At 39.2% G+C, this 27,915-nt stretch overlaps 1 protein-coding gene across 10 annotated transcripts in view; it reads left to right on the forward strand.

The window, feature by feature from the left end:
• ZMIZ1 (zinc finger MIZ-type containing 1) overlaps positions 1 to 27,915 on the forward strand; it is a 363,277-nt gene that overhangs the window by 204,146 nt on the left and 131,216 nt on the right. For all 10 annotated transcript variants that reach the window (XR_003925726.2, XM_030030051.2, XM_030030045.2 and 7 more), the window contains 2 exons: positions 11,047 to 11,160; positions 23,987 to 24,092. Coding sequence is in view for 9 of the 10 variants with exons in the window: in XM_030030051.2 (XP_029885911.1) it covers positions 11,047 to 11,160; positions 23,987 to 24,092 (220 nt within the window). In the remaining variant the exon portion in view is untranslated. The remainder of the gene's footprint in view (positions 1 to 11,046; positions 11,161 to 23,986; positions 24,093 to 27,915) is intronic.

Raw genomic sequence — 27,915 nt, forward strand, 5'->3', positions numbered from 1 at the left:
AACTAATCTGGCCTATTGCTTAAAATTGCCTATTGGTAAATAAGGATGAACATTTGAAAATTCTAGAAATCTGTAAATTGGATCTATGGTGTCATCTTGGTGTCAGATGAGCACAGGAAGTCCTTTTTGTCAGTAGCTGGGTCAAACTCTGCAGTAAACACGTGACATAGCTAGCAACATGTCTCTAGCTTCTGTCATGCAATTTCTTGCTCTTCCTTCATACGTATGCGCTTGCTACTTGAGTTCCTTCTGTTGTGCGCATTAGTGCAACAGCAAATCCATAGTAGGTGTGACTTATACAGCATTTGCCTATAAGGACCATTGTGCCTATTTGTAAAAGCAGAAGGTGTTTTTATAAAGGCTGTTTGAAGTGGTGATAGTACTGTTAACACCAAGAGCCTTCAGCTATGCAGACCACTACCATCATCTACTGAAGGAAAAGTCTCCTCACTGGTGATGTTTGCTCCTTATTGCTTCTGTGCACTACTCAAGAAGAGCTGTTAACATCGTACATAGGCAGGTCACAAAGCACATGCTGTGGGCAGTTTTGTAAGCACATGCAAATTAAAAAGATGTATGGGGAAGCATTTTTTCTTTTGACTTTGAAATATCTCAGTAGTGTCTAGCTGGCTGGTAGGACCTATGAGAATAGGTCATGTGAATTTTACATCTTCCACAGTGGTATCATAGTGGTCATTTTAAATAGTCACCTTGAGATTTTATCTCTGCATAGATTAAGAGATTAAAATAATAAAGATTAAGACAGTTGATTAAAAGTGCTATAAAACCCACAATCAGTAAGTAAATTACTCAAGTCAAAAAAATTAATTGGAAAACAAAATATGTCCAACAAATGTGCTGCTGTTTGATAGGGTATACTGAAGATTATTGGTTATTTTTCAAAATCAGTGCATTTATTCTCCTGAAATTTAGAAAATTAATAAATGGATTTATTTTTAATGCATTGTTTAAAGTTGGTTCAGTACATAAGTCAGAGGAATTTCAGTCAGTGCCTTTTTTTTTCCCCCCTTGCCATCAACTCACTTTATGCTCTTGGGTAATGTTATTTCTTTTTAAAGGATGCACTAGTGACAATAATCTTCCAGTAAAGTGATGTTGTAATACTTCATTAATGTCTTTAAAACACCTTGATATGGTAAGAACTGCCATGAAAAAAACCACTGACCCAAACTTTTCAAAATGCTGTGATATGTACCTCAAATTATTAAATGGTTCATAACAGAATTATTTATTTAGACACCTCACTTTGCCTGTATCCTTCACTTAATCTTCTACTAAAAGACATTATGAAGCTAGATTATTTTTTTTTAAAGGAGGGAGGTATACAGGTCTGGAACAAATAAGCCTATTCAATGAAAACCATTAGCAATTTAAGTAAATATTCAGATCATTATTCTAATAGTGCAGCAGTACTCTAAGGGAAAGAGCTTGGGCACTGCTTTGAGAAAATTAACTCCTTGATACGTTGAGATATTTAGGACTGAAACTACTGGCTGAAAATTACGAGGGTATTAGAGAAGAAAGCTCCTATATTGCTACATCGTCTATTGGAATGATAAAGCTAAAGAAGCCTCAGCATCTTTGCTGTAGTCACATACAGAGACATCTTATGCTAGTGTGTTATAATAGGGAGATACTAATGGAAGATGGCTTGTTTCAGTTGCCAAGAAGAGTGAGTGAACTGGTTAGGCAAACTGATTTCATAATTCAGTTGAGCTGTAATTGCAAATTTAAGGATAGATTAGAGCCTTGTATCACTGAGCATGGCCTTAGAGAAAGAGCAAACAGTTGTACCTTTGTTTCTTGACTTTTTTTCCTCATCAAATCACACTTTGTGAGTGATTAAGGAAATATAATTCAGAGCCCTCTGATTATTTTGAGTCTTTTGTAAACTGTGCTGTTCTCAGTGCTCTCAGCTGGCATAATAGCGGTCCAGGTGCTGGTGGTAAGAAGGGTACAAAGGTTGGACTGGGCACTGTTGTTCCATCTATTGATAGATTAACAAGAAGACATGTTGCCATTAGTGTGCCCCATTTCCATCTTCAGTCGGATCTGGATCACAGCCTTTAGACCCCTAAGTTACAGTTTCCTCTTGGACAGGGGAGAGTGGGGTGGAAGAGCAGTAGATGGGTTTATGACCAAAGAAGTTTAATTTGCTGCCTGTTCCCTTATATAACACAGTTATATCAAAGTATATCATAAATATACTGCAGTTATGTACATATGAAAGGTACAGAGCAGGAAGATGGCAATGTAATTCATCAGCAGAGCTAGGGCGTGATTCTTGGTTTAGCTCTTCTAGCTTCTATGTATAGTGCTTGAGGATCAGGGTGTTGAACCCACCTCTAACGCTTTTGTAAAACTAATGGACAAGCCAAGGTTGCAATATTTTTCCTTTCCTCCACCATATGCACATATAGATGCGCAATCTTCCTCACAGAGATCATGGTATAGGAGACTCAGGCAGCAGAACAAGGCTATTCAATTACCAGGCATTCACCTTTTCTGAAACCAATACTGATTTATACACACACTTTATACTAAAAGTGTATGAGAGAAGCATCTATGGAAATCTGCATTAGTACAGGTTTTGTTCCCTTACAGCTCACAACTGGACAACTTGCTTTTTTGGCAGTTCAGCACTTGTGTTTTTTATTTGTTCTTTATCTCATTTGTTTAGCATGTGATCTTCTGTCTTTAGTGTTGACTCCCCTGCTCATCTTACCCAGTATTTTCATGTAGTTAAAACATCTGATAAAGAGGTAGTGGTCTTTGCTCAGTATTTACTGTTTTCCTTTGAAAAAGAAGCTGCAGTGGACAAGAGGGGCAAAGGTGACTCCCTTTCATTCTTTTTTTTTATAAGTAGGCATGGCTAACATGGTTTTAATCTCTCTCTCAGTGTATCTAGTGCTTCTCAAAATGTGAGGTTAATAAAATATTTATAAAGCCTCTGATGGAATGAGCCATGTAAGTGCAAGATAATTCTATTAATTAGGGATCTCTCAATCTCACAAACACTAAATTGGGGGGGGGGGGGGATTATCTGAATACAAAATGCACAGCTTGAGCCTTTTAATTTTTTGATAAATAAAACAATCTTTGATATTGAAGGGGACTGCAGAGAATTGAACTATATATAACCATATCCAGATAAACAAAAATCGCACTCCCAAAAGACAGAAAATAGCTCAATACTCCCCTCTATCCTCTTGAAAAAGAAAAAGGCCATTTGTTTTGAATCTTCATTGTGGATGAGTTTTTCATATACTGAGCATAGCTGCCTGTGGATAAGGCCTTTGTATAATCACCCTTGACTCTCAAAAAAAATAATAAAAGAGAAACCACTTATTTCAAGTTATGGCATTTTCTGCATTTAAAACATATCCTTGGTTAATGTCCTGTATTTCTGTAACACCCCCTGAGCTCTGTTGCAGCCAGTGGAGGGCACACCAGGGAGAGAGAGAGTTCTTGGTGGATGGGGATCCGAAGTAGAGGCCTGTGCATAGAAGGGGGAGAGGGGCTTGTGGTTGTGCTCACTCACGGAGTCTGCTCAGGTTTTAAAGTAATAAAGGCTCTATTAATGTATTACAGCAAATGACCCTTGCTGATTCACAGGTCCTCTACTGCTTGCTTATGGTGCTGAGTGAGCTATCAAATTTAGGTCTAGTGGGAACATAATTGTGTGCTGAGTAATACAGAGACCAACCTTGTCTCCCCCTGGTTACGCTGTGTCAAGGGTGTCTGACCAGGAATCCTGTTTACATTCTTTAGATAGGTGATTACTTTTCGTTTGGGAGCTGAACATCCTTTGCCCAACATGCAGGACCACAGTAATTCTGCTCCTGGGTTGTTTCAGTTGAAGGGCATGTAATCTCTTTCTGTTCTCTCTGTCCTTTCCCTTTCAAGGTACCTTTCTTTCCTACTCCCCTCTTTGCCCTACTTCAGTACAACAGTGCATTTTCATTACATCTGATTGCAGGCATGTGTGGATGAATATTAAGATAGACAAAAAAAAAGTCTGAATTGCCTGGCAGAATCTGCCAAAGAACCTGGACACCAAATCCTGTCTCTCAAGGCTTCCATCAAGAGCTGGTATGCACCAGAGTTAGAAAAGTCATGTAGGCGTAGAAGAGAGTGGGTCAGCTCCTTCCTCAACCAGTATCAATTGGTTTAGTTCCAAAAGAACTATCGTTTCTGCATTAATAGTTTTGAGCATCCTTATTTTTATATGCAAAGTTCGATAACTGCTGTATGTCTTGTTTTACTTTTAAATTCCTAGATTTTATAACCATATGAGAACTTTAACTTCCATTGTTGTGGAGAAAGGCTTGAAAACCTGCATGCCAGCAGCTGAAAATAGCAAGCAGATCATGTGAACTTAAGACTTGTATACATGTATTTCAAATGTCACGAGCTCTGCGCAAAATTTATGGCATGCTGAATATCTGGCTCATGATTTGGAAAAAACGGGTTTGGTACTGGGTTTTATATCACTTGAAATTCTGGACCTGTTGCAAGATTTTGCAGAACTCGTTGATGAATCTGTTGTCTAAACTAGGAATAACTTGGCTGAAGTCTGAGGATTAACCCCAGAGTAAATATGTACATTATCAGAACACTAAAACTCATTATTTCCTTTTGGCACCTCTCTTTGTATGCATTGTGTTTTATGGAGAATAACAAGGAATATTAATAACAAAAAGTATTTCTCTGGGTTGAAATAATCGAAAATACTGTTCTTTTAAAAAGGGGGGGGGGGGGGAGTGTTGTGAGGCACGAGGACTATTTATACTGTGAACTTAACGTTGTCTTCCTCTTATGTTGATGGTATAGCTCCACCTTCGGGAGAAGTTTCGTGATGCGTTTAATCCAAAGTGTGGGCTGCTAAGAGCAGAGTCCTGGTACCTTCCCAGCCCTACCTTTTGTTTGCTGCCACTTTCTTTGAGTCAGGTATAATGATTGTGTGGTCACATGGCGAATCTCCCTGTAACTGATGACTGAAAATCAGTATTTGGGAGGTTAGTTCACGGTCAGAACAACAAGTGTGGTCTGATGCACTGAAAGTGGTGGAAGTATGCAGTTTGGGGAAGAAGCTCCCAGGGGCAGCCTGCCATGATAGCCTAAGCATATCAAGAAAATGTATCCTTAGTTTTAGGTCAACTTCAGTCTAGTATTGGCATGAAAAGATGACGTGCTGTAACCTGTGACCATTCCCATAAGCTCCTGAGTGGCCTGTTGCTGGGGTGGCACACACTGCTGCTATCTCCCCGGCTAGTGCTAAGGTTCAAGGAGCTGCACTGCATGCCATTTTGGAGAGCCGAGGCAGCTGAAATTGGTAGTATAGGATGAGAGTAGTTCACCATGCAGCCATGTGTCCTCTCGTGCGTGTGCAAGAGAGCAGGCAGGAGAAGTCAGAGCCATGGGCGACAGGAACCTTTGAGGGCTGGCAGCCACCGATGCTTGCATGAGCTGGCAGTGCTTGTGGAACAGCAGCCATAGCTTTCTGTCCTGCAGGAGAGCAGCTGCCTCCTGGATTTAATTTCCTCAATTGGTGTACCAGAAGTTTTGCCAAGCATGCAGCCTTGCCACATGGTATGCAGGAACAGGTTAATTTCAGAGTGAAGAAAAGGCTACCTACCATCTAGCTGTGTTTTTTCTGTACAGTCAAAAGCTCCGTGTGTTGCTAGTGTATTCTGTTGCTAATGTAAAATTCCCAGACTCGTTGATTAGTGAAGCTAGACAGTAGACAGGGTCCAAGTGGCTAACCATGTGAGAAATTCAGTGACTGTAGGCTACTGTTAATTAACCTAGACTCTAGCAACATGGCATAGTGTCTGTGTGATAAGTTATATTATCTTCAGCAGCTCAATTAAATCAAGGAGTGAGACACAGAGCAGACATAACTCGGCAAAATAAACAGACAACTTGAGTCAGCCTTCATAATTTGGTGCGACATCACGTAAATAAATGCAATAACTTGTTTAGCATAGTTAAGCAGTTTGCTGCTCAAAAACTTATTTGCATGACATCTCATTTTGAATAGGTTAAGTTGTGGCAAATTAGGCCTGTGCCTTCAGTCTGATGTATTCTGCAGAAAAGAGAGAAACAAATCCTCCACCAGAGATATGTCATTTATGAATTGAAATTCTACATTTGTTTTCTATAGCAACAAACTGGAACATATGGATTCCATGTTTAAATGAATCACTTTCCATACTATTGCTGTCATGTTAGCATTTCTTGATGTGTGTGTGAGATAGTGTTAACCTTCTGTAATTGCTCTTAATTTTGACTGTTATTCTTCCATTACTAGACTATTCTAAGATACACAAGTGTACATCTGGGTTGCAGTCTTTTATATTTAGAGGAGATAAGGCTGTTGTCCTTGCCATATTTCAATGTGGATAATTGATTTCTGTCTTTAAAGTCATATTGAGTCTTTGGTTGCAGGAAGTGGTTTGCACCCACGTTGGTGTGGGTGTGTAGGCTGAAAGTACTCAATTGCACTTTAGTATCTTTAACAAAATAAGATCTTTACTACATATGCCTATTTCACTCATAAGGGCCTGAATTCGTATGTGGGATGAAGCTTCTACTTTTGGGCCCGTTGCAGAGTTTTATTGCATATCAAGACTTCTTGATCACTGTCTAATTGGGAGGGAGTAACAATTTCAAGAAGTGGCTGTATTTTGAAATGTTTGCACCAAAAATTGCCACATATCAGCTGTTGTGTGTAACTCCCCATGTGAATGCTGTTCCCCCCCACCGGGCAACTACACAGCAGCAAACCATGGAACAGGCACAGAGACAGTTGCTGTGAAAGCTAATGAACTCGGGTCCTAGTGTACCTGTATCCTCTGCCCATATGTCCACTCTAATTTAGAAAGATGGTGTGTTCTTTAGGTAAATAAAATGTTTAAGCTGGAGGTGGTCATGAGCAGCACATAGATGTTCATTCCTGTCTTCCCTGGAATCCAGCCCAAATGTCAGCCCAGTCCTCAGGAAGGGCTTTGCTGGTACAATTCACTCTTGTTGGACATAGTAAAGTGGAGAGCCAAAGTCCTTTAGTGTTTTCTCCATCCCCCCACACCAGACTGTTAATTGAAGTGCTACAAAGAACACAAGATTCCTTCTAAGACCAAGAATAAATCACTCCGAGAGACTGTCTCTTCAAAGCACCACCTGGTGATCCCTGCAATAATGATACACTCACATGCATCAAGTTTTTCTGTGGTTTCTGTTCCATTCAGGCTAAGGAAATACTAGGGTTTGGGAGTTATAAATAATTATACTGAAAATTTTCTTAGGTTTTGAAATAACAGAAGTTGTCATGTTTCACAAATAGCCTTCTAAAAAGCAGATGATACTGAAAGCAATCTGGTAAATAACCGATTCATTCAGTTCATTGGCTTTGTTCATCTCTGCTTCAGATTTTATTAATACAAATCCTCTCCACTTGTTGAAAACACCATTGCTTGCAAGCATGGTGGTGTTAGGTGACCCTTCGCTAGTAGCTTTGAAGATACACTAAGGTGTGTCATAGCCAGATCTGTTTCATTGTCACTTTTTTCTAAACCATCTACTAATGAGGTGATTTTTTTTTCCTTGTTTACATGAAGCACAGTTTCAGACTAGACTCTTCAGACACACGCCTTGCTTTTGTCAAAATGCTGCCAATAATTTCAGTTGAAGAGCCATGAATGGGAAATGCTTCACAACAAAGCTGATGGATGGATCTGGCATAAGCTTTGTTTTGTACTTATGTTCTTGGATCGAGAGCTAAGAAAATATCTTTAATTTCTTTTTCAATTAATATAGTAGATGTAACATTCTTCTCAAGCAGGCTTTTTGTTGTGAGGATGTGAATGTCATTGGGGCTTTTTGCCCCGGGTGCAGTGTTTAAGCTGTCAATAAATAAAAAATCACAGTAGGCATTTGGAATGTCTTCTTGCATAACTGAGGGAAGGAATTGCACCTGCCTTCATGGTTTGGTTCATGCTGGATCTTCTCTTTGTTTTCTGCAAAAGTAGCCTTGCCTGCTGTAATCTGAAAAAGAAAAATCGGAGGAGAACCTTAATTTAAAACTACTAACAAAGTCAGAAAGCTGTGAGACATATGTCTCAGACAGAACTGCGTGTGACATTGCAAGAAGTGTCTCCGGAGGACTAGCTTTTATCTTGTCTCAGAAACTACTCAAATCCACTCCACAAAGATGGAAACCACTGGTATTCTGACTTCTTCTTATGGTTTATTTGGGGCTTTTTAGCCTATAATGGAACTAATAGAATTGCTTATCTTGCCCAATGAGTTTCTAAACTAGTTTCAGTTGCGTAGTTGCATTTAAGAAGTCAGGATTTCAGCATCTCCTCTGTATTTAAGAAGTGGGTTATGATAGTGTGCCTCAGTGCTCAGGCCCGATGCAGTGAAATAACTTGATGGAAAGTTACAGAACAAACAACTAAGTCATTGAGGTCACCCCTGCTTTGACACAGGCAAGTAGAAGGAGCCTTTTCTTCCACAGGGAAGTGCAAATTTAATACGTGTTGGACCTTTACTCTAGGAAAGGGGTACTGCTTTTCAGTGGTGTCATGGTAAGTAGAAATTGGCATTATGGGGTACTAAAATGAAAATTAAGCATATGGCTAAGGTCCTGCTGTGGTTTTTATTTGTTAGCCTAAACCTATAAAAATTGTTCTGATTCAAGTATAATGTCTGTTTCTCAATGGGGAAATCCCATTGTAAGTGTTAGTGGAAGATGTCATGTGTGTAGCTGGCAAGTGGCAACGCTGGTGAAAATAAATAGTATCTAGCTCTTATTTAGGGCTTTTCATCAGCAGATCTCAATTCATTTCACAAGGAGGGAAGGATTATTAAAGACTATTTCAAGTACAGAATTAAGTAGTCTTCAGTGAATTTTTCCTTATGTTGTTTCTGTGTGGAAAGGGTTTTGGGTTGTGGGTTTTTTTCCCTACTGAGAGATCCGTGACCTGTGTCCTACGTGTGCAGTATGTGTTCAGTATGGTGCAATTTGTTCACCAGCTTATGCGCCTTTCTTGCCTTCTGGAAATTGTATATTTGATAGTAGCAGAGCTTACATGTGCTATTGTAGAGGAGCTTGAACCAACTTCTGTTTCCCCTGCAGATGAAAGTGGCATGAAGAAGGAGCAATATACACTGAGAGATTTGGTGTCAGGCAATCACTTCTCTGGAGGATTAAATGAAGCCTTCAAAAAGGCATCCTTTTCCCTTTTACTTACAAGATTCATAACCCAAACTGCTGGCTTTGTTCATGGGACTTTTTTTTACAGGAAGCCTTAAAATACGGCTGCTTACGTTTATTTACTTGGATTCTTCTCTCTAATTTGTATATGCAATAGTTTGACTCCTCTAACAATTAAATGATGAGCTGGCAAAAAAATGTTGTTCTGAAATGCAGCCTAGGTAAAGCTATCAAACTGGATGGTAGCGTGAACTATAGCCTGTGTTTGTAGAGCAGAGGAAGAAAACCGCATTGCACAATGTCTGCTTTTTCAAATTCTGCTATTGTTCTAAAAATCCGTGCCCCACGTGTCAGTCATCTCTTGTTAAAACAAGGTCTCTGACCAAGAGCCTTTATTGCATAAGAATTACAGTAACATCATCCAAAAGCTCACAGACTGGGAACTCCTCAAAACCTGGTGTGGGAGGAATTTTTTTTTTCCTTCGCTTGTCATAAAGTTAGTATATGGGGCTTCTCGGGCATGAGGGGACGAGGGAAAAAAAAAATAGGTTGTGAACATTATTGTTAATCCCGATGCTTAGAAATGAGCAGTCATGTTTTCCCAGAATATCTAACTGATTCAGATATAATTATGTATTTTTAAAATGATGCCTTTGGGTTTTGTGCCTTCCAGATAAAATGCTCATCTCATTTTCATGTTTTTCTCAGCAATCCCAAGAATTACAAAACTACTATTTAAAAAGATACCAGCAATTCCTAAATAGATTCTTTTCTTCTTGTTTCTGGAGTTTTCATTGAAACATCTAGCATCACCAGAACCGGAGCATTTAGTAGCAATATTATTCATGTAAATTGAATTCCTTCTTTCCTGTGCCCTCCCTCTGCTCCTGCTAAAATGTTGGAATACTTTGGCAATGTAGCACAGTAAGGGATGACAGTGTGAATAATAGTATCAGGTAAGTTTACTAAATGCCTCTAAAAACAGGACTACAGGTTGTTCAGTACAAAGGCAGAGATAAATGTAACAGTTAAAAAATTGCATTGCCCATGCAAATTTCAAAACAAAACCAGATTTTTTTCTCAAAATTGTGGCAGCCTCTTCAGGAGAGGTAGGATTCCACTCTGAAATTTCTGCATGCTTTCTGTGCATGTGAAAACATTTTTGGTCATGGCAGTATCCCACCACACTTCAGTCAAGAAATAATCCTCCATTTTTCATCATCCCAATGTTGATCACCAAAATTGCTCATGATGATACATCATGATGAACAGAAACCAAAACTTCTAGAAAGGATCAGTATAGCAAGTGTGCTTTGCTCTGTCACTGGTATTTTCTGAGACTGTCCTGTTTGCCTCCTGGCTGGCAGGCAAAGATTAAAATCTTGATTGTTGGAAGGCATGGCTGTGCTGGCACGTCCGGACAATGGGGCACAAGCCCAAGGCAAAGCCTTTGAACATAAGACTGAAATTTCCCTCAATTTGGGCTCAGTTTTGATTGCCAAGTAGAATCCATTATAGTTTGCAGGTGGGAGAGGTGATGTTATGGAGGAAGGAATTCAGGGGAGCTCTGGTATTGCAGCTACAGCGCGCCTCTAACTAATGAGTTCGTATTAGGAAATTAGAAAATCTTCATAAGTATTAATAAGAATGAAGTAGGATTTTCTGTGTTCACTGTACAATTTAAGGTCTTATTCCAAATTATATGCTGTTCCTAGTTTCCAAACTTTTCATTAATGTGATGTAGAAAAGACTATGTCAGCCCTTGTGTATGTTATTTACCGTTTTGCTTTGTCTTCCCTCTCCAGCACTTACAGAACCCTGCAAACTTCCATAATGCAGCAACAGAGCTCCTGGACTGGTGCGGAGACCCCAGAGCCTTCCAGAGACCGTTTGAGCAGAGCCTGATGGGTTGTTTGACGGTATGTCCGCTCCCTCTGTGGTGGTGGTTCCTATCCTCTGTTTTATACTGTATGCAGTCTGTCGTGGCCAAGGGAACTTGATTTTCAGAATCTGCATTTTGTGGTGGTTTTTTTTCCATTTTATCTTAAACAGGTGAAGCCAGATCCTGACAACTGTTTATGTGACTCCATTACTTAACAGGAAGCAAGATGCAGTGACAAGAAGTTAAATCATAAAAGGGAAAAACATTTATAGTTAGATTACTTACAAATGCACAGGCTATGTTAGTTGATATGCACATACAATATTTATTTTCATGGTTTGAAATTGCTAAGCAAGCTGTGTTCTTACAGAATTAACGGACTTTTCAGCCGTTTGTTTTCCTTTGCTCATATTTGGTGGGACTGGAGGACTACTTGTCTTCTATACTAATTATGCTGTATTTCAGCTAAACTGTGTTTCTGACCTACCTGTTAGGCTTACTTTGTTACATATATTCACTGCAGGTCTAATCCTGACATGCCAATTCCAACAGTTTTATTGACTTCAGTGCTTTTCTTTCCGTTCACTCTGTATTAAGACCACTGCAGTTCCTAAAGCAACTTCATTATAATGCATTGAAAATACGTTTTAGTGTGTACACAACAGCATTTTTTGTTTTGAAAGTTTTATTTCCCATGCATCCAGTAGCAGGATCCAGTCCAAAATTGTTACGTGGAGTCTAGACTCTAGAAGAATTAAATCCTGACTGGAGTAGGAGTGTTCAAAAGCTTCACTGCAATTTGCAGAACAAGTTGATATAAATAGTCACAAAGGAGATAGAAATTTTAAAATTACTACTGAAGAGAGCATCATTGTATTTGTTGGGGGGCAGAAATGCATGGGTTATTTTCATGCACTATATAGCTGATATATATAAAACAGAGACTAAGACTGAGGTTTAGTTGCCAGAAATCCAAATGTTAAGGAATGGCTCCATCTTAATGTGCTCAAGTGTATAGCATCCCTCAGATTTCTGTGTCAAAAAGTTAGAATAAATCCAATGTTACAAGGAGGTGCATATCATTCTTCCAATCAGAAACAAAATTAAAGAAAGTTAGAAATGTTAGTAGAGTCCAAACAATTCTGTTTGAAGTAAAAGTTATATATAAGCTTAATCGTGGGGAAAATGTACATAGGATCTGATGTGACCATAAATATATTTTATTTATAGTTTTTTAAAACTTTGGTAGCATTTTCAGGTTAGTGTTTGGGAAAGGAGACATTCAGCTCAAGTATACCTCAGCAGCCTGTGCATAGTATTTCTCTGCAGACCTCTGCTAGAACATTGTAAATCTGCCCTGCGACTTCCTTGCTGTTTAAATTTTTTCTTTCTATGGAAGCATATCTGCAGCCCTGCCCAAGTGCAGGGTCAAAACAAGGTCTGATGGCTAGTGATTCACTGTCTTCACGGAACGTAGGGAAAGTGAGAAGGAAATGCTCAATGAAAAATAGTGAGGTAAAACACAGAACACCTGGTTATCAGAGTTTCTTGGAATGAAAATACTATCTTCTGACACGAAAGAAAGAAAAAAATCCTTATTATCTAAGTACTGTTAGGATTTGAACAGCATGTGTTGCTTTGCTTCATACTCCTCCCTGGAACTGGAACAGGGTGGCATGAAATCCCCCTTTCCCAAGCTTGTTAGGGGAGACCACTATCTGCAGCGCAGGACTGACTGGCAGCAGCATCTTTATCACATGTTGTAATCTCATTATATTCCTAACAAGTGAAAAACACGGGAACTTAACCAGTTGGCTTGTTTTGTGTTAGATAAATACACAGGATTTGCAGAAGGCATATAAACTGCAATGAATATGTTTCTTGTTCCTAATTTTAAAATCTCTCTAAGGAAGGTATTCTTTAACTTCTCACTATGTACATCCCTCTTCCTGCTTTCCATTAAACAGGCTTAACTACATGGCTATAACCCAAGAGGTTGATACTTCCTGTATCTTCCTAATACGTAGCAGTACAGTGCGCAAGGTCTCCTCCCTGCCCCCTTGCATAAATTCTTCCCATCTGAGCTTGCTTGTATACAACTTCTTTCTAAATAATATTTTCTTCAAAATTTAGCAAAGGTGGATGTTGAGGCTTGTTGTCCTCTTACAGGAAAATGTAATTATCTACCTTTATTGAACAAACATGGTAGAACTTCAGTCTGTTTCCAAGGGAATTATTCAGAAAGTTGCGAATAAGTGAAAGGCAGCTGTAACACTGGAATATCATGAATAAATTTAACATTAGCTAGCTTAGCTGCATGTTCTGTGTACTATCAAGAGCCAATTTTTCTTAATGCTGACAAAGTTTATCAATGTTCTTCTTTGTGGCAATTATGCTAAAAGGAAGATGAAAAGTCAGTATGAAAGTCTGTTCAACCACTAAAACAGGATTATTGTTTTATTTTGCCAGTCTTTAAAATGACCCCCAAAACCGAATTCCCCTAAAATTTCCATATTTTTTGATACGCTTTTTAAAGCAAGTAGTCTCTACCATCATTACATTTGAGCTGTGTCGATTCCTAAAGGCAAGTGCATTTAATCCAGAAATTCTAGAAATACTAAAAATGCTTGCTTATAAGGGTGGTCCTCTGTAGCGTACAGAAGATTTTTTCTTTTATGACATTCTGTTCTGTTAACTCTCTGACCAGGGAAAAAGTGGTATACTAATATGTTCTGGAGAACCATCAAGGCATAGGAAACCATCATATCCTACTAGTGGATAATATGGTATATACTAATCCAAATGGAAACATATTAATATGTCATGACTGCAGAAGGGCAAGCTCTCTAAGGAATGGGCAAACCATCCATTTGTACACTGCAAAGTTTAAATGCATCAGCTGTAATGATAGAGCATCAGAACAGATCTGTTGTATTATGAATAGCCAGTTTAATGGTACCTGTGATATAACGGATTCTTCGCATCATTTAAGTCTTATCTATAATATTTTTGCAAAAATTAACCAATTAGATATAGTCCTATTAATAAAAAGGAAAAAAAATGTTCAAAATCTTGAAATTGTGCTTTAATGTTAAGAAGTGGTTCTTAGAAAGTAGTTCTGTTTATCCTACACACCATCTTCATGTCGGTACTGTCAGTAATATCTGGTTCACTTGATAACACCAGTGTATTTTTATTCCTATTGCCGGTCTAACAGACCCTGAATGGATGCAGAAGAATGGTCTTAGAAATATTCTGCTTGGGCAGAAGCAGAAAAGCTTCCAGCTTCACTTACAGAATCACTCATTTTGATAATATATAGAATAGGCTGTTACAGAAGGTTTTCTGTGCTTAAATTGTAATGCCAGCACTTACGAAAATCTTAATGACTTGAAAATGTCATAAGTTAGCTAGACAGCACGTGTTGAACATCAACATGTTTCTAGTGTTCATTTTTCCTCGGTGATTTTTTTCTCTTTTAGAAATGTGTACAGTATACACACTGGCTATTAGCAGTAGTTAATAATTTTACGTATCAGCAGTACTTGTTGATATTGTTGATATCAAGTATAACTTGATATTACTGGAGTTGCATTTGCTACTGTGGGCTCCGGTGACATTGTATGCAGGAAAATAGGAATGGTTTTCTTATCTCAAGAACAAAGTCAGAATTTGGTACAACAGCTAAAATTTTACCAGAGGGTTGTCTAATAAGGCATGTAAACAGGCTTTGTTTAGCTAGTTAAATACTTTGTGTTTGTTATATAGGATCCTTTAAATTATTGCTCTTTTAGAGGTGAAATAACTTCTGTTTATGATAAAGAACTTAGGCTAATGCTGTCAAGGACTATGAATAAAACTGGAATGTTTCTGTGCCATGCAAACAGTTGAAGAGAAAAAGCTTAGGGTACATGGGTAAACCTATGGCTTGTGCTATAAAAAGAAAATATATTGTCATGAACTAGGCCCCAAAAGCTGTGCCCTTTCTGGCAAAAATTTGTGTGACTACATGGTATGTTCAAACAGTTCTGGCAGACACTTGTTCTAGAGCTCACCTTTTTGTGTCACCTATTACAGAAAATCACCGAAGTGAGTGGGTCATAAAAGTTTATAAAGAAAATGCATTTCAACCGAGAAATAAAAAGTCAAGGAGGGAGGGGTAAACTTTGAATCTGTTTGCTTCCTTGCAAGCTACAGGCTACAGAAAGGTTCCCTTAAACAGCTTTGATGGAAGTCATGCAAACAAATTATCATCTTTCTCAGAGACAATAAACTCTCTTCTAACTTGCCAGGGAAAGCTAGGTGTTATTTTTCAATAGTAGTTATTTTCAAATCAAATAGAACTGTCTGTAGGCCAGAAACTGAATTATAATTGAAATCATTGATTCTATAAATTATTGAAATTGCAATGGATATGATGTTCTTTGGTATGTAACTTTATTTCTTGCATAGTGTTATGGGGAGCTGATTAAAATAACTTCCACTTTCCACAAACCAGATGTAGCTATTTTTTTATTATGATTGAAACAATTTCTGATTCTAGCATTCATAGTTTATAAAGCACTTTGGGATAAGATTATGTTATGGTAAGGCTAGTAGTCTTGATAAGTTTAAGAACATCATTCTCTAAAATTGTACTGTATATAGCATTACTTTACCATCTTCTGAAAGAAACAGCTTTGGTTACTACACAGCAGTTAAAAAAAAAAAAACTAGTTTGGTTGGACAATATTGTCTCACTCTTTTCTGCCTTTTCTCAGATCCACTTTAGTCTCATCCCATAGGTCTGTTCTTGCCAAGCAGTTTAACACGTAAATGATCTTACAGAGGCATTGGCTATCTTTTGTGTTGGCGCTGCAGCAAAAATGGAAACAAGAGGACAGCTGAGAGCAAAATGGACAGATTTACAGACTTGTCTTCAGCGAAGGATGGTAAAGGCACTGCTTTGTTCTCTTACTGTGCTTCGGCATTACAAGGTGCCAAGTTCATCTTCTTCAGGGCTCTTCAGTGTGTCCAAAAGAGAAATAAGGGGTGAGAGAAGCACAGCTGTGTACAGTTACTCTGTAACTGTACCTAGAGGCTTAGTCTAAGAAATTAAAATCCACTACCACAATGGTTTTGAACAGTAGGATGAATTTAGGTAAGTAGGGTGTGCTTACCGGAACTGACTCTTGGCCAAAGCATTGAATGTAACAGAGCTTCTCTAGTGAAAACTGAGGTCTCTCACCACCGTGGTTAGGATCTGGGTCTCTTTTTCCATGCCAAAGATGGCACTTCCTACCCCAGTTTGTCCACAAAAAGCTATGCTGAAATAGTAATTAAAAATGCACTCCCCCCCCCGCCCCCCTGCAGTGTTCTAGATTTCCTCTCCAAATGTTGGGTCTACCTCAGTCATCAGATGTGGGAAACTCACCCACGTTTGTTTAAGAAATGCTGCTCTCTAAAAGAATAACAACACACAAAGCTGTAGTCCTAGTCGTACTCTATCGGAAGATTATGGATTTCATTTAAATCTTTTGTGCTGCTTGTAGCTCTTACTAGATCTGTGTACTGCTGAAATAACAAGCATCTGCGTTAAACTGATGGAAGTATCTGCTTTAGGTTCATGTTTTAGTGATACATGGTACAATAATCGTTTGAATTGCATTTCTCCTTGGAAAATCTTGGAATTGAGACTGTTGAGATTTTTTAGGTCATTTAAGAAAAAAAAAAGCTGCTCTCAGTTTCATGATACAGAAATCTATTTTAGCTCATCCAATATGTAATGAAAAATATAATCAATTAAAAAAATATATATAAAAAACCAAACACAAGAACAGAACCTTTGAAAAATATCAAGTTTCCACAACAGGATGCCTCAGACAGCAAAAACAGGCGAGCTAATGCTAATGTGTTCACAAGGTATCTGCTGCTACATTGCCTTCACGCCTGGCTGGGTTCATTCTGTTTAATGCAGAAAACTATGTAATCAAAAATCAACATGTGACATGCAAAAAATCAAATTTCAAGTCAGGTTAGGATCTGAATGTAAGTAATTACAGATAGAAGAGTTGGTTAAGCATATCTATACCCAGAAAATGGCCGGATGCAGCTGCCCATTCAAGCCCTAGAAATGTTGCATTTTGTCTTTGTATACAAGACTTCCAGAGCAAAAAGTTCACATGAAGAAATTCTGCTTCCATCATCCTCTCCATGCATTTGTTAAGCACACAGTTTTATGTGTTTGCAGTGCATCACATCACTCCAGGGCTGTGTACATGCTGTACCATCAGAGTACAGCCAGCAGGCACAGAACACTCTGCTTCAGAGCAGCTCATAGTGCTACCAAATAACTCAGGATTACTGGCTGTCATATGACCTCATGGTGTCTTAAAGCCCTGTTTTAAACTGGATTTCATTAGTCAAGACATGGGTTATTTTACAGCTTTAAAATATTTGTTTGAGATGTGTTGCTGTCCAAATTAAAATGCTTTTGGAATTTCTTTATCACTTTCTTCATATGATGGCTGTATGTTTCATCCATATCATTGTTCAAAGTCTGCCAGGACTCAGGTGGCAACAGTATTGCAGTGACCCAGTGATCAGCTGGCTTAATTAGAGCAAAAACCCTGCATCTTTCCCTCTGGGAGAAAATTTTAGGTGGAGAGGGTTGAGTATAGTGACCTTCTCTTCTATGTTTATGGTTGTTAGAGAAATGCAGAGGAGCGGAAGAGGATGTAAAGGAGGAGATATCCTTATTCTGCATGTTTTACTTCACTGTTGCAGGCAGTGTCAAGAAAAGGAGTGTTTGGCAGGGACACTGGTTTATTTTATTTTGAAAATATGGTCCTTATCCACCTAATGGGGTGCAAAATATATTTTAAGAAAACTCGAGTTTGAATGCAAGGGCTCTGTAGACTCTCTTGCATTTGCAGAACCTACTTAATGTCTGTTTTCAAGCATCAAAGGCAAGAAACTAGTTAATGGTAATAACTTTACTGACCTGCTTTGATTGTATTGTTGAGGCAGCCGTTCTGCAACTGGAATGTAAGAGTCTCATCAGACCAGGACTTCAGATCACAAAGATTTCTTCTCCCCCCCCCTTTTTTTTTCCTGTTTGAGGCAGATCACTATTCATGTTGCAAAATTCCTCAATTTGCTTCCTGTTTATCTGATCTTTGTGTGTTACCGAGGGGGAAAAATTACCATCTACATTGCAGAATTCTAATTACAAAATTTCTGCTGTAGTCTTCAAACTGCATTCAGATAATTTCAAGTAGGCACAAGTGGCTGAACACAGAGCTGTCTGAACTAGCAATCAGCTGGCATTTTTAGTTTTGAGCAGCCAGCAAATTGAATTGGTAAAATTCATTCTGATGCCAGCAGGGGGGGATGCTCTTGACTGCTGTTAGTTAAGAGATTCATTGAAAGTACAACATAATGGGAAGGGAGTTTTGTAATAAGCAGTCATATAGCTCTCTTGATTAACAGGCCTGTTAGGTTAAGAGGTACATTGTTCCAGTACTTCGTGGTGTGATGACAAGAAGGGCAGGGAGTGGAGCTTGCCATGGTGTAGCTCCTTAGCCTTGCAAAAGGAGAAAGGAGAAAAAAAGGGGGGGGGGGGGGGGAAGTATTGCAGTTAAACTCAGCAAAGACAAAAGAAGTTGGTAGCTGAATTTCTCTTTTCGTGTTATTAAAACCTCACTCTCATCGTTTTCCCCTCGCTGTCAATGACCCTGAGGGTTCAGGCATCTGGAACTCCACAGAGCTGTGTCACAGGCAGCGGATGCAATGTCTCTGTTATGAATGGAATATTTATACAGATTAAAGATTTCAAAGGTTTGGGGTGATCACATTTTCTTATTGGTGGTTAATGTTGCAATAATGTTTGTTTGCAAGTAAGGTATGTGTTCCTTTAAAGACACAGCTTGAAATAGTTGTAAGCACCATATCTAAGTTAAAATAAAAGCTAGGTTTCCTACAAGCATATGTAGGAAATAGGCTAGCTTTTATAAGGTCTAACTGTCTCAACTGTTATTGTAAAATATATTGAAGTGTTGAACCTTGCGCTGGCCAAGCACCTCTCTCAACTGTGATAAAGGATGATGATCTCAATTTATGATTGTGGTATTACTGGCAACTATGTCCATTATTTTTTTTAAATGCACTACTTTTCAATGGAATTTTATGGCATGTATGCTTAGGTCAACTAAGATACATGCTTACAGCATTGCAGAATGAAGTCATGGTTGAACACACGGTGCCGCCTGCATGTTGTCTGAATTTTTGCTGGTGTGCTCAACTTGAATTAGCAGTTAGAGAAAGCCTGAGTATGTTTGCAAGTGGTATCATATCACTTAGCCATAACATTGAACGGATAATTGAAACTGTGTTGATGCAATCCCATCTGATCAGCACTGTTATCTGAGTAAGATCGAAATCACAGGAGGTTTCAAACTTGGGGGAGTTCCTGGGACAGGGTTCAGTCTGAGCTGGGTGGCTCCAGTCAGCAGCAGGTGTCTGGAATTGCCAAGATTCAGCTTGAGACAGACCTAAGGGAGTGTGGTATCTACTCTTTTTCCCCAAGCTGGGATGTTGTATAGGTACTGTCTGGTCTATTATAAATTCCGTTACCCCCCAAACTCCAGGGATTGATAGGTAGCCTGTTGCAGTGCTTGATGATCTTTAATACCTGGAACATTTTCCCAGTACTTATCCATAGTCAGTTGTACACTGAGCAGACAAATTCTGCTGTGTTCCTAATTCTCTGTTTGGGCATTTGATTTTTCTTTCCCATCTCTAGTATTTCATATGTGTCTTTGTCCTGTTTTTTTTAACATTTTTCCAGTTTATAAAGATTATTTTAAACTCTTATCCTGTCCTCTCCAGTGTTTGCAGACTCTTCTGCCTGTTATCATCTAGAAGTTTTGCAATTTACTCTTGTTTCATTGTCCAAGTCACGACTGAATACGTAGAAATGACCTGTATCCAGGACAAGTTATGATTTGACAGAGGACTATTAATTAATAATCTGAGTAAAATTTATACTACTGTCATCTGGGCTATGTTCCTCTGTTTATGACAGTGTCATATAGGGCAATATCAAAAGGCATATTAGACTTAAGGTATGTTACGTCCACTATCTTCCTTACAAGGCTAGTTAACTCGTCAAAGAAGAAAACTGCACTGTGCTGATGAATTCATGATGATGTTTTGTATTACTCACCTAATACTTGTTTAGTAATTTGTTTTGTTGTCGGAGTACCCATAACTTCTGAGATTCACCTTTTTACCATCTTAAAACCAGAGATTTGATGTGCCTCCAAGGTGTCTGTCTTGAATGAATTCCTGAAGATAATCATTAGCAGTTGCAAGGTTTGTCCAGGCTGGTTCCTCTGAGGCACTCTAAGGTAAATTTCAGCAGGGTCTGCTGACTTGAATATATTAAACTTACCAAATGTCTTGTAGTTAGTTCTTGGTGTTTTCTGGATCATATTCCTATGATGCATTTGTCGTCTTGTTTCTGAGAAATCTCAGTGTTTATTTAAAAGGCCAGGAGGTCCCTTGCATACAGGTTCACTGGATGAAAGCCTTCCAAGTACCAAGTGAGCAATGTCTGACCTCAGTTGTAGGCAACCTGAAACAGGGTCTTTGGAGGATACATACGATCTATTCTTTTTGAAATAAAAGTAAGTCTTTAGCTGTTGCAGTTGAAAGAAAAACTTTAAACATTAAATACAATTAACGCAAGAATTCATAAGCCTATGAAGAAACTGGAAATAAAAAGTGAACTGCCCTATTTGTGTTGACCAAGGGGGTTGCTGAGGAGTGGTGTACAAAAGCCAAGGGCTGGGAGAGAAGGGCCCAGAGAAATCCCTCCTGAGCACAGTTCGACCAGTTTGTTTTACAGAGCCTCTTTCTGCATTTAGCAGAGTACATAGAAGAAAAATTTAGGTGGAAAATGACTCTTGGCAAAATGGAAATTTTATTAGAAATGTCTGTTTTCTATTAAGTAGCTGAGGGCTTTGTTGTTCTTTTGAGAGGAAGAAGGGGTTTTTGTGCAGTTTGTCGGTAGAAGCACTTTCTTTCAGATTTAGATTTTTTTTTTTTTTTTTAGCTAAAATGAATTTGCAATTTGTTTTCCCTCACATTTTTCATGAAAAACTTGAGCAATAAGTAATAGTTTGACTGGCTGATTTCTCTAGACTCGCAAGTTCAGATTCTGCCTTCTCATGCTTAGTCTTCTGCTTGCAGTGCTTGCTAAGGTATAGCTTCACTTGCTTCAAGGTAGGCTTTAGCAGGACGATGCCATGGCCATCAGGGTGCAGTCAGGATTGGGGCTGCGCACCCTGGCATCTGGAAGCTCTGCTTTTGGCCATGGTGAGGTACAGAGCAGTGCTTTCTCTGGCAGAGGAAATTAAGAAAAGGAAACTGATGTCAAATGGCAGTGTAACACTTTAAGCCTCAGCCTGTTGTTAGGACTCAGACTGACCCAGACTTTGCAATCTATTCAGTGAAGACATGGCAATCATAGATTGGCTTTCATGGGCTCAGGGGTTTACAATTCTCCATATTTCCTGAGTTACCTTGTAGAATTTTTTCTGTTATTAGCAAGATGTCAGTTGAGAGTAGTGATTTGGCCTCTGGCCAGCAGGGTCTCAGTATTTGTAGCTTCATGTTTTAAAATGAACCAAGCATATAAGCAGACAATGCTTTTCTTAAGTTGCCATGTGCTCACTGATGAGCAGGTATATCTGCCTTCCGTTCCTGTCCAGTTTCAAAATAAATAGTTCAATGATGATGTGCTTTTTTAAAACAGAAAATGGGAGGGCCCTTTCTCCTTTATTTTAGAGACCTGATTAGCACTCTGAAATGCGTTCCTCTGTGATGGTACAGTAGATGATGCCTAAAGGAGTTTAAATAATGTTTACACATTAATGAGACATGGCCCTCAGGAGCCTTTAACAAGATGGTTTTTTTAGAGGAGCTTCTGTCTACTTCCTACTGATCCCTTCCCTAATGTCTGCCTGTTAGTGGCTGAACTATGGTGATACTGGAAGTAGGAGAGGGGAACAGTGTGCTTTCCAAGTGCGTAAGTGTCTTCCAGACCTCATAGCAGCCCACCAGTCTTCACTCCTGTTGCATGAAATATGAGATATCTTGTTGTTCTCCTGTTGTTCTTTTGCTTGTGGTTTTTTTTATCTAATTTTTGCAAGTTTGGACCCAGAGTCTTAGCCAGGAAATTAACAACAATCAGACTTTTAAGTGTAAAGGGTTACAGGCTGATCTACCAAGCTGGAAATGTTTTTTGATTTATCAAAAATAATTGCATTCTTTCTCACAAATTATTTTTTCTTTCCTATCTAAAACTTACAATTGTAACTGTAAAGAGAAACAGGAGATAAAACAGTAGGTGTGTTCTAGGGTTGTGTGTTATTGCACTGATTATCCCAAATTCTCATTTCATTTCTCTCTACTCAATTTTGAGATTAGGAGGGTTAAAAAAGAATTAGGGAGGGGACACTCCCACCTGATAAAGTCATGTGAATCTGTAATTTCTAAATGAATAGGAACAACAGAAACAATAAAAATCTACCTGGGAACTTTTATCCATGCTAATTCTTTCTTAAGAAAGAAATTTGGTTCTTAATTGTTAATTACGAAAAGTCGATATTGGAAAAAGTTCAGAATAATAAGATTCATGTAATAGTGTGGAGTAGGTAGGGCAGAGTCGTGCATGTCTCTACCATTTGTAGGTTATCACATATGTTGCTTCTTCACTCTGTTCTATACTGTCGCTTTTGGGGGACAATCAGTCCTGGATGCAGATAATTGCAGTGTCATTAATTTAGAAAGAAGCTTTCAGGTGGAGATAGGGGTGGGAAAGGATATTTTCTTGTATTGTAAGCTATTTAGGATAGGGGCTTTCTTTTGCTTCGCACAAGAAAATGCTGTTCTGTTTCTTATGGAGCTCCTTGACCATTGTTTCAATGCAGAGCAGTAAGGTTAAGAATAATCTGTTTTATCTATGCCTCTGAGTCTGAAGTCATCCTGTGCCACTAGAAGGCAATATAAAAGCTCTGCTGTGTATAACTTTAGCATAGTTTCCCAGAATGACCACAGTATTGTGTTTATACTATGCAGATTTTCATGAGGATACATTCTTGGCTGAAAGCTGAGTTGCTGGCCTGGAGAAACGGTTGACTGCTTTTCATCCTTAACCCCAGTCTTTGATTTGCCTAGTTTTGCTAGTCCTTCTAGATCAGTCCAAAAAAAAAAAAAAAACCCAAAAATCTTCTTTCCCTCTTTAATGTGTTTGGCAAATACTTCTTGCACAGGCCTATTTATTCTAAAGCTGTAGTAAATGTGCTTCCCAATACGGTATTGTTGAAATGCAGCAACTGTGACGCTGATCACAGCATAGGAGAACGCTGCCCATCAGTGAGGAGGAGGACATTTTAACCTAAAGGACCTGGGCACTGCTCTTGGGAACAGGGCCAGGAACTGCATGTGACACAGACAGAGACTTAGGAACTTCTCATCCTGAAGTCTCAAGTACAGTAAAATGTATTCTGTACAATTTTTGCATACATTTCTCTTGCATTATTTCTTCTGGAAAAGCTTTGTCTCTCCAACTTTCTTGGTACTACCAGGCCTTTCTTCTGGCAAGTGGGCAAATAATCAGATCACCAGAAGACTCCTGTGTTCAGTTTGTTGTGCTTGCACTGGAAACTACTGGAGAGCAATGCCCCATACCATGTTTGTACTGTGGCTATCACAGCAGATTCAGTTGCCTAACACTAGTACTGATAAGCAAGTTAACTTAACTTTGCAAAGAGCTCAAGTAACCCCTAACGAAGCTTTTTCTCTTTTTCCCTTTGCAGGTGGTTAGTCGAGTGGCAGCTCAGCAAGGATTTGACTTGGATCTTGGATACAGACTACTGGCAGTATGTGCAGCCAACAGGGACAAATTCACTCCAAAATCAGCTGGTAGGAAAAGACTTGTTTTGGTGTATTACTAATTCTTGGATGATCATATTCTGAATAAATGCTGCCTGTGACTGTCTTGCATTCTTTAAAACAAAAAACAAAAAACAACAACACAAAACCAAACATGTATTTCGTGGCAATAGCGCTGCTGCTTTTAGCATTTCAGTGGCACACTGTTCTGAGGATACATGACTTTGGAAATTCGTAATTTCCCCAACTAGTGCTGTTCACTGCCCTGTTTGATCTTATAGATGAAATGTTACTTCGAGAAGCACGGATGTTCAGTAATTTCATGGTGGGAATGAACACACTCAGGCCCCTCCATCTTGGGGGCCATTGATTTTCTGTCACGTGTCAACCTCTAAATCTTTCACGTTCATTCTGCGCTCCCTGATATATCTGTTGCCAAACTTTTATTCCTTGACTGCGTACGTCTGTGCAAACAAGTACCATGGTTTCTTGTACATCTAGTCATTAGCTTTAGAAATTTGAGCCAAGAGTAGGTGGCAGTGCTGTTGGTATAGTATTAAGTAGTCGTTTTTGCCAGTATTTCACAGCAATAATCTGTTATAGGACTCTGATTGAGTAGCAATATTTGATCATGATATATTGCCATTGCTTCTCTGTATCATAAATGTAGAAAATGCACTTCAGGGTCTTTCTGCTTCCAACATGTTTGATTTAACTGGAGCGTTTAATTCTGGTTCTCCTTTTCTTAGCTGATGAATGTCAACATAATGTGCACTGGCTTGGAAAACAGGCAGATAACTGTTCCATTCCAGACTGAGCACGGCTAACTTTTCTGCTTAGTACTAAACTGGTACGCAGTCCCCATTTTACAACATCAGAGAAGGTTACCTTCTTCTGAAACAGTGATTTGTAGTCAACTGATTGGGTGTTAACATTTCTTTTCATGTTCCTTTTCAGTTTTTATCAGCCCCAAACTTCTTTACTCAGGGCTACCTTTTGTCCTAAGTGCTCTAAGCAGTTCCTCATGCAAAAGTGGCTTTCACGTCAAGGCATGTTCATTGGACTTACTGATTTATTTTTTTTGTATGGGAAGGGATCGTTAATTTTACTAAATGTTGAATAATCTGTCTGATTTTTATCCAGGAAAACTGTGTGGAAGATAAAACATTCAGTTGACCAGGCACAGTCTCCCTTTTTTCTGAATTTCTAGTAAGTTTCTCCAGTAGTTAGCCATCACATCTCTTCTTGTTTTTTTTTTTTAATTAAAAAGCTTGTCAGATGAGGATTTCCAGCTATGAGTGCATTAAGTGAGACATTAAAACTTTATTTCCTTTGAAAATACACCTATTAAAAGTAGTCATACGCCCCCCTCTCTTACCAATTCTTCCTGAGGTGTGACTCTATCAGTGTGTTAGTGAAGGTGAGGTTCTGAATCTTTGGATCTTTTCATGTTATAGTCCTTTTCCTTTAGGGCTTGGGTGAGGGAATAGTCTTGAAAACCACTGGTCAGTCATCACGTCCTAGAAAAGACCAGTGTCAGTGTTTGATTTCTACCAGTAATTACTTTTTGGGAATGCATGCTTTTTTTTCCCAGCTCATTGCTCTAGCAATCTGTACAGATTTCAGTCTTTCCATTGTTAATTGATACAATACTGGGAAAGCTGGTAATGAAATCATGTGCTCTCGGTGTATTCTAAAAACCATCTTAGTCCTTTGCTTTGCTTCTTATTTCCCAGTTGCATATTCAACTAATTTATTTCCAATGATCTTAAATATTTGGTTTCACAACTACTTTAGTTTTACCATGTATACAGTTGTTTTGCCAGTTATTCCAGGGATTTCATCATGCCCATCTACATTGTGGTTTTTAGTGCTCTTACTGTCTGTGTTAAATACTCATATTTTGAGGTATACCATAATGTATTTTGGAAATGTCACATATAGCCCCTACTTCAAGGATGTCACATTCACATACGATCTGTGAGAGCTATATCATTGAATGGGCAACTTGTAATCCCAGCCTGTCAGTCTTTCGAGTGTGAGGTTGTTTCAGACTGTTCTGACTTTTTTGAAAGGGTTAATTTCCACATCTGAGTGCTTTAACATTTTCTGATTTCTAAAGCAACAGTGGTTCTGCTCCATCATTCAGTTTTTGTAAAAATGTTGAGATAGTCCTTTGCTTTTTTTATATACAGTGTGCATCATTGAAAGCTGCCTTTCATGATTTGCTTAAGTTGTTGTCAAGGATGCTTGCATGTTGTTTTGAGTAACTCATTCTTTTTTCTGTTACATCTATTGAAAGACACCTTTAACACTTCTTCCAGTCACTTTCCTACAGAAGTCCCCTGATGTAGGTATCAAATGGCATTGTTTTTAATGAATAAGCATTTGTTTTTCCCTTTCTCCAAGCTTAATGGGAATTTACAATGGTTTGAATTCATTCCTCCAAGTATGAATTTAATGCTGCCAAAGGGATCACTCTGGAAACATTTTTAATCCATATTGTTCAGTGTCTGACATTCTGAAATGTAAGGAGAAAAAAAAACTTTTCTACTTGAAACACATTTGAGTAAGTGAACACTGGGGAAAATTTTTGCACCAAATCGTTTCAAAGGCCATCCACTATTAGTACCTCTTTACAGCTTAGGACAAGGCTTTTGTTGATTGATGTCCTGCAGGCTGGGATGCCTGGAGTGACCTGGCAGTGGTGGCTGGCAGGCTTTGCAGTTGTGCTGTGTGGAGCAGGTGGACCACCCCGGCCTGATGTCCCTCAGGTCTACTGGTCTGCAGGGCATCTGAACCAGTGCAATTGGTGGTCATGCTCCTGTTCTCTGGCGATTCCCAGCCTGAGCTTGCTCGGGGACCTGTACTGGCTGAAGAGCTTTTGCTGGTACAGCTTGTTTTCTGTTTGACTGGCTTCCTGAGCTGGCTCTCTGCAGGGCCCCAGGAGAGTGAGGGTCCCTGTGGCAGTGCCCGAGGGTCTCGGTTATCCCTGATGGAAGAGAGCTGGAGCCTGAGGCTAGAGGGCAGAGCAGCCAGCTGCCAAACTGGCGCAGCTCTATGGGAAACCCCCACCCCTGGCTCATGCAGTTGGCCCTGCGCTGTTTCATCCCAGTTGGTTTAAACTGTTTTGGTGGTAGCTCCTTGCTGAGCTGAAGAGGTTGAGGAGTGATTACAGGAGCTGCAGATGGTAGATCAGAATACAGGCTAGCGTGGGGGGGAAGCAGGGAGAGATGAGAAGCTGGAGCCAGGTGGGACAGCAGCCTTCTCAGGTGGCACAGCCTCAGCCGGCTGGAAGGCAGGGGAACAGACAAGAGCTGTCAGCTCCTTAGCTTTTCCCATCGAGGGCCGTTTGGTGTTGCTGAGACAGTGTTTGGTGTCGTGCTTTTTTGTCTCGTTTTACTTGGCCAGTGAGATAGTTAACAATTAGCTAACACAAATTGTTTTGGAGAATGCCTTGAGGGGAGACTCCTGTGGCATGAAACGTATTAAAAAGTTGTCATGTGTGCTTTTAAATAGTAGTGATGATTTAATGACTGTGCCTTTTGTCTCTGCTTTCTGGTGTTTGTACCTGAAATAATAGCTGTGCCTCCTTTTATTCTTCTAGCCCGGGCTGCTGCATCTGGGCTGCTGCCTCAGCAGGAGGTCAAATATAGCATTTCCCACCCTGAAGACAAATGACAAAGCCTTTAAAAATATACGTCTCTTTTTCGGTGACAGCTGCTCCCCAAACCTTCCACGGCAAATTCCTTTGCCTTGTTGTGACACCTACAGGGAATGGCCCAGCAGGTTAGCTGCCTGCTCATTTGCTTTCAAACTGCAGCAACCTCAGTCGCTCTTAGTGTGTGAGTGC

This window comes from Aquila chrysaetos, chromosome 11, assembly GCF_900496995.4.
Source record: "Aquila chrysaetos chrysaetos chromosome 11, bAquChr1.4, whole genome shotgun sequence".
Classification (NCBI taxonomy): domain Eukaryota; kingdom Metazoa; phylum Chordata; class Aves; order Accipitriformes; family Accipitridae; genus Aquila; species Aquila chrysaetos.